We start from the raw sequence: 7,445 nt of genomic DNA, 5'->3' as shown, positions 1-7,445 counted from the left end.
CTCAAAAAGTTGTGATATTCATTCCCATGTTTAGGTGTCTGTCAAAGTAGAGGACATATGGCAAGCTCTATTCTGTAGGTGTTAACAATGGCATCAAGGGTAATTTTTACAATATTTTCCCTTTTACTGAATAGTCCCAAAAGTTAAGTGTTATTTTAATAAAAGGTTATTCTACATTGCTGTCATATATTTTTACATATACAATTTGGAATTTCAAGAATGAAAATATGCACAATTGCATGTCCCTTGAAATAACCTAACCTAAGGAGGTCCATCCCTCCATTCAAAGCATTTAAGATAACCATACTCAAAAGATGGCCATCACGTGCATACAGAGCAGTTCATTCCTAACCCTGCTAACCCATAGTTAAGTATGTTGACCATTTAAGGGTTTAAGAAATGTAGAATCTGATTTGTGTTTAGTAAAATGAGAAACATAGGATCCTAAATTCACTGAAAAACAACAGTGCCACCTGCTGACATTGGAGATAAAGCACCAACTGCTTTGAAAACCACCAGCTCTGAAAAGGAAGCATATCAACAGTACACTGTCTACATGCATGGAATAAATACAAAGAAAAGATACAGTGTCTATATAAACAGAATAAATATTTTGAAGGGTGGGTCCGTTAAAAGTTAATTATTAAGTACTACATTCATGTTTTCCTCCCTAATGATCAATTATATGAAAAACAAATACCTGATTACGAGATATCAATTAACACTAAGCTGCTGCTAACGGCACAATTAACCAGATATAGATCTTTTCTAAATGTAACCAAAGTAAATTCTTTCGCAAATCTTCACTTAGAGCTATAACTTACAAGTAGAAATAATAACATCACTGAAAAAAACAAAAACAGTCAAAAGAAACCAGCCAACTGTGGGATTGTGCTGTTTTTTTTTTTATTGTGTTTTCAATGGAGAAATACATCATCTGTTTACAAAATAGCTCTTGAAAAATACAAGGAGTACAGATACTATAAAACAAAGCAAACTCCAGTCATGAGACACTACGTACATCATGCGAAAGCAACAGTCTGATCTCCAAGTTATGAAAACTAGAATTAAAAAGTCACTACACAGAAAAGGTCCAAGTTCCCAGCTTGGCAAAACTTGGGTGCAGTTACATGAAACATTTAATAAACTGAATTCTTTTTCCCCAATGTGTAAACAAAATGACAAGACTAAATCTGTGCCTGGCAATTTCAATCTAACTCTGAAGCTACACAGAACACACAGACACCTTGTAGACTTCACCTGTTAGTCTGACCATCTTTTCTTCTTAGGTGGTAGGAGGAAGGGCAAGGTGACTGTGCAGAGCAAAGATGTGGGAAGTAGAAATACTGTATACTAGACATTACAAAGTATGGTGAAAAGAAAGCCTCAATTAATGCATAGCCTAAGGGGGAAAAGACTACACTCCAACTTCGGAAAATTAATTTAGAAGGATAGGGGAAGAGTTTAAGTAATTGCAGTTTAACATGAAAAATGCACGTGTGACAGAATGGAGCACAATGGAGGATTCATAAAACATGCTCATCAGAAAACTCTGTTAGGTTTGCTTTGTCCAGATTAAGAAAGAATAACTAAGCTTATCAACATCTGGCATCCCTCATATTCTGTAAAGATGAATGCTCTGCTGCTTAATTATGTGGAATTATTTATTGACAGGATAAAACAAAACGAAAAAAGGAGTAAAGAGCTGACTAGATGTCAAGTGCTTGCCAGAAATGATTTTTAAATGTTTCTACATGTAAAATTTACTGACAAATTTTGGCCAACCATTTAAAAATAAAAATTTGTTTAAAATTCTTGGAGAAAATGCCTTTTTGCCCACATGTTTAAAACTGAAAATCAACTTTACTATAGTCAGGAGTTCTGTGGAGTGTACAAAATTCCTCATATTTAGAGATCAAACGGCCGTCCAACATAGATATCATGTTTCACAGGCATTATTTTTAGTCACCCTAAAATTTCAGCCATGGGACCAAAATTTAGTGTTCTGTGCCATGTGGCCACAGGGTCACTGGTTTCACACCATGGCTTAAGAAAATACTGGCATTTTGTTTTTTATGAAAGAAGTCCTACCTTATGCATACAAGCAAAAAGAGGAAAAGAAAAAGAATGGAGAGGGAGCGAAACCTTTGTTTCAAAGACAAGATATTGAAGGCAAAAGAATATGGAGCTTTAACAAGCTCAAAGAAAAATATTCGTTGGCTGATCACTGATTTGTATGCATTCTAAACAATTCTATAAATAAAACCAATACAGCATTTCTTAATCATGACCCCATCAAAACGAAGTATCTCCTAATTATTCTTTCAATGTCAAATATACACCCTAGAGTCGACATTTCATCTTTAAAGGTTACAGCTACCTCATAGGGACTGAACTAGATGTACTCTTGTCCTCTCTCTGAAGTACAACAGTACACTACTGCACAGTGGCATCCAATTTGAAGACTAATGGTAAAGGAAATTCTTCAGGAAAAAATGAAAATCCATCAAGCTGAAAATCTAAAATTAGTTCTACTTTCTAATAAAAAAAAATACATAAAAGTGCATCATCACAATAAGGAATTCTTATGCCAGTTTGTATTGCAAATTTTCCAAACAATGCAGCAAACATAAACCCAGTCCAGATGTCAATTATGAATACAAATATAGCTTGAGGTTTTTTTTTTTTAAAGGCAGTAATTTTTTGAAATAGTTAATGTAACTGTTGCTAACACAATAATAATAGTACTCCTGGCTTCACATACTAACCTGGACTTCCGATCAAGTGCTGATTAGCCCAGTAAGGGAGGTCACAAAAAAAACCTAAATCCATTTTCAGTCATGTCTAGTCTTGTACCCTCCATTCTCCTTTTTTAGCATTTGAAGACAACAGGTTGAGTTGGCAGATATTGTTTATGGACCCCTGAGGTTGTTTTTACCGATTCAATCTCAGTTTTATTGAATTCTTGATAACAGGAATAGGATTTGCAGGGAGAGCAGGGATATCAGAAAGGTCTGTACTGGATGTTTTCTGAGAATAAAAGCAAAGAACACAACATTGTTCAAAGTACTATAATTTAACAATGAGATTTACTTCCCGCTGCTTTACTTCCTAAGAAATAGATAGGACCTTAACATAACTATTAAAAATTTAAAGAAAAACACTCCAAAATGTTTTCAAAATGGAGTGTAAATAAACATGCCTATTACTGTAAAATTGTTTGTTCTTGTAGAAATTTTCAAATAAGTAGTACTATTTTAGCAACATACAAAAATTTCAAATACAGCTTTAATAAACACACTCCTCCAACAACCACCTATAATATACTTATTAAGTTCATGTTAAGTTATGTTTACTTGTAATAACACCAACAGCTGTAATATTAACTGGCATTGGAGCACCCCCATGTGGGAGAATACTTAAAGTTCACCTTATACACAGGAGCAGCAGTAGCAGTTAACAGTAGTGAATGTATTATTTTCTGACCCTGTAAATTAAAAATTAAATCTACACAACTGAGCAATAATTTGATTATTCAAAGTTTAGGGAGGTTTTAATATGTTAAAAACAATTAAATCACAAAGCCTTCTTTAACATCCAAAAACATAGAGATGGCATTTTTAAGTGTTTTATTATGGAAAATTCCAAACATACACAAAAATAAGAGCATTATATAACGAACTTCATCCAACTTCATTATCCAACTTCATCAACTGTCAAATCAAAGCCAATCCACAGTCCTCACACCTTCACTCCCAGATTATTCTGAAGCAAATCCCAGAGATCCTATCATTTCATCCGTAAATATTTCAAGTTTATCTCAAAACAAGGATTCACTGTTAGACACAGTCACGATATTATAATCACCTCCCCAGAAATAAATATGCCCCTTATATCACCAAATATAGGGATGTATTTTTTAAGAACTTTTTAAATCAATATAATCATTCCTTTTATATTATATAACTGGGTGATTTTTCTCTCAATGGCTCTAGGGATCTTTTCATTAGAAAGAAAATTCTAATTCCTTATAAAAATATCGAAAAGGCAAACACCCACGGGTACGAATCATGATAGTGATGAAGTCAATAAGACAAACTATGAAAGTAGTTCCCTAGAGACGAATGTGGCAAACCAAAAGGCATGCAATTATAACCACAGAACTTAAGTTTGACAAACAAGTTTGTCCATGTATCAGTATCAAGCACAACACTTCCTAATGTTGTTGGGAGTTACTCCACCCGACAAAATTTTTATTAGGTAAAGGCTATGAAAATAAAAGACATTTCAGAAAGTAGTCATAATATTTATATCATTAGGGACTATGAATGTTAACAGCCAGCAAAAACATGTTGTAAAATGACCACATTAAAATAACTCTGAACCACAAAGCAGCACAGTATCACTGTATCATCAGTTCAGCAGCATCACTGGGCGGCAGCTGTCATCTCAGTTATTTTGTAGAGGTTCACCAATCTAATGTCTACTTAAAGAAAATATTTACTTTATGTCAGAGTTTGACCTAGACTTTGGAGTGTATTTAATTTGAAAGGATTCAAGAAGAAAACAATTATTTCACAAACAAAATGAAGGTTCACAAATCAATGAAAAGAGTCCAGGTGCCTACTGTATGCAAGGGACTGTCACAAGTAGAATTTCTAGGACAAATGAAAAAATAATTTTAAAGAACTATGGATTACACTCAATTAATAACTGAAAATCGGAGGTGAAAAGTGAGGCAGAAGCACATTTTGAAAATCAAAAGGTATTTTTAAAAAATACCAGTGGGAAGCAGCCGCATGACACAGGGATACCGGCTCGGTTCTTTGTGGCTGCCTGGAGGGGTGGGATAGGGAGGGTGGGAGGGAGGGAGACAAAGAGGGAAGAGATATGGGAACATATATATATGTATAACTGACTCACTCTGTTATAAAGCAGAAACTAACACACCATTGTAAAGCAATTATACCCCAATAAAGATGTTAAAAAAAAAAAAATCCATGAAGAATGGTTTTAGTTCTAATTTAAATTTCACTCTCTGACCTATAAACAAAACCTCTACATGAAGACTACACGTTGTGCAGTGAGGATTTAAATGATCTGCAATATCAAATAGTATGTAAGGCGAGGAGTTAGCATCTTGACAGTGCGAAAGAACGGTTCCATCATATCCAGTGCTCTACCTCTGAATACAATAAATACATTTGCAGGCTGGCAGTAACTTTCACAAAGATAACTTTATTAAACTTCTGGATATGCTCATTTTAATTCATTATACAACACTAATCTTAACAACATTTATAAAATTCTCCTTGCTTTTTGCACTTAGTACCTGAGAGGCCAACAGGGAAGCCGCTGTCTGAATGGTTTCTGATTGAGTTGTACTTGTCTCTGTATCAAGTTGTTCCTGTGAGACAAAGAGGACAGGGGAGGAAAGAGACTTAAAAAAGGATAAAAGAACATAACTGGGTTTGGTGGCTAATAAAAAAGACAAATTGGAAGACAGGAGGGATCAAGAGAAAGATGTGACTACATTACAAAATCATCTATCACCATCAAAGGGTCAATCATCAAAAAAAGCCTCGTAGGTTACTTAACCATTTCAGATACACATAAATTTCTATTTGCCTACTTAAACCTTATAAGGCATGGTCAAAATATCTCATGACTTTCCAACCAACTCCAACTTGGACATTGTAAACAAGCACTAATTAAAGACACGTACATGCATATTATAAAACGTTGCCCAGACAATAATTAACAGAATATAAACCCAAGCTCAGCTTTAGCTATGTGAAAAAAATAAAACCCATTCAGTATTATTAAATAAAATTACCCAGAAGCACAAAAACTGCCCCCAGGCCTTTAATTAAAAGTAGAAAATGTCTCTAAAACATTCCTCCTTCCTTTTGGTTTCTCTTGCCCTTCTCAATAACCAATGCACTGATTGTACTCTAAGAATCATCAGAAAATACAGGGTGAACTGTTGTCATTCCACTGCTCTAACCTTTTTTAAAGCAGCGTCCAAAAATAATACATATACACACACACAAATGAAAATAAACATACAAAAATTTGAATTTCTATAAAACTATATAATAATAATACAATGAGGGCTTCCCTGGTGGCGCAGTGGTTGAGAGTCCGCCTGCCGATGCAGGGGATACGGGTTCGTGCCCCGGTCTGGGAGGATCCCACGTGCTGTGGAGCGGCTGGGCCCGTGAGCCATGGCCGTTGAGCCTGCTCGTCCGGAGCCTGTGCTCCACAATGGGAGAGGCCACAACAGTGAGAGGCCCACATACGGCAAAAAAAAAAAATAAAAAAATAAAAAAATAATAATACAATGAAATACCAAATTTCTCCTATGAAATTGAAAAGGGTAAACAGTGTACTAGAAATGGAAGACTGAAGTCTCTCTGAAGCACAACTTAGCAATACATATTAAGTTTTAAAAGCATCTATTTGTCCCAGTAATTCCTCTTTCATTAATTTATCCTAATAAAATAAACATAAATGGATGGCAGGTATTTAGCTACAGCCAACATTACAGGAGAAAAGGGCAACTTCCTTTTTTAACAGAAACAATTGCTAACAATAGGGAACTGGTTGAATAAAATATGGTAACAGCCTTAAGACAGCATTCTATGCAGCTATTAGTAATATTTGTCGATTATGCAATGGCATGAGCAATTTTTCTTGGTTTACAGAGTGAATAAAGATTTGAAAGCAAAACACACTGGTATATATGCACACATAAAATCTATAAAGACACCAAAAGAATACTTGCTAAAATATCTATCATGGAAATCAGGATAATTTGGGGAAAGGAGGAAGATTTCCAGTTTTTCTACAACAAGGACAAAAAAGTTAAGTCTTCAGTACATTTCAGTTTCTGAAAAAATGACGTTCAAAGTCTAATACTTTGGCTAAACCAATCTTTCCCACCCCATTTACCTTGATTCAAGCCCCCTGCGCCACAGCTTCTAGCCAGAACTGTGTGCCAAAAACTGGTTCTCTAAACATACCACACTCTCACCCCAACAGTGAGATGAACTCCTCATCCTGTCCTACCCCAAATCCTCTGTATCCTTCAGGGACTACCCCAAATCCTATGTCTTCCTTCTATGAAGCCTTTACTAATTCTGCAGTCTTGCCTCTCACCACCCCCACCATATCCTCAATTACTTTTTCTCTGATAACGTAATTAACCACTTCTACCCCTTATCTTCTCTACTTAAACATAAGTTCCATTAAAAGCAGGAACATCTGGGCTTCCCTGGTGGCGCATGGTTGAGAGTCCGCCTGCCGATGCAGGGGGCACGGGTTTGTTCCCCAGCCTGGGAAGATCCCACATGCCGCGGAGCAGCTGGGCCCGTGAGCCATGGCCGCTGAGCCTGCGCATCCGGAGCCTGTGTTCTGCAATGGGAGAGGCCGCAACAGTGAGA

At 35.9% G+C, this 7,445-nt stretch overlaps 1 protein-coding gene across 2 annotated transcripts in view; it reads right to left on the bottom strand.

Moving 5' to 3' along the window:
• Positions 1-887: 887 nt before the first annotated feature.
• PAPOLA (poly(A) polymerase alpha) overlaps positions 888-7,445 on the bottom strand; it is a 60,365-nt gene continuing 53,807 nt past the window's right edge. Inside the window, exons 21-22 of one of the 2 annotated variants that reach the window (XM_007447331.1) lie at positions 5,333-5,407; positions 888-3,030 (exon numbers count right to left, since the gene is read on the bottom strand). In XM_007447331.1, the coding sequence (XP_007447393.1) occupies positions 2,935-3,030; positions 5,333-5,407 (171 nt within the window). In that variant the 3' untranslated portion in view covers positions 888-2,934. The remainder of the gene's footprint in view (positions 3,031-5,332; positions 5,408-7,445) is intronic. The other variant, XM_007447332.1, reaches the window with a different exon arrangement.

The sequence above is a fragment of the Lipotes vexillifer genome, unplaced genomic scaffold (genome assembly GCF_000442215.2).
Source record: "Lipotes vexillifer unplaced genomic scaffold, Lipotes_vexillifer_v1.1 scaffold1017, whole genome shotgun sequence".
NCBI lineage: Eukaryota > Metazoa > Chordata > Mammalia > Artiodactyla > Lipotidae > Lipotes > Lipotes vexillifer.
This window is presented reverse-complemented; position numbering and strand designations above follow the sequence as displayed.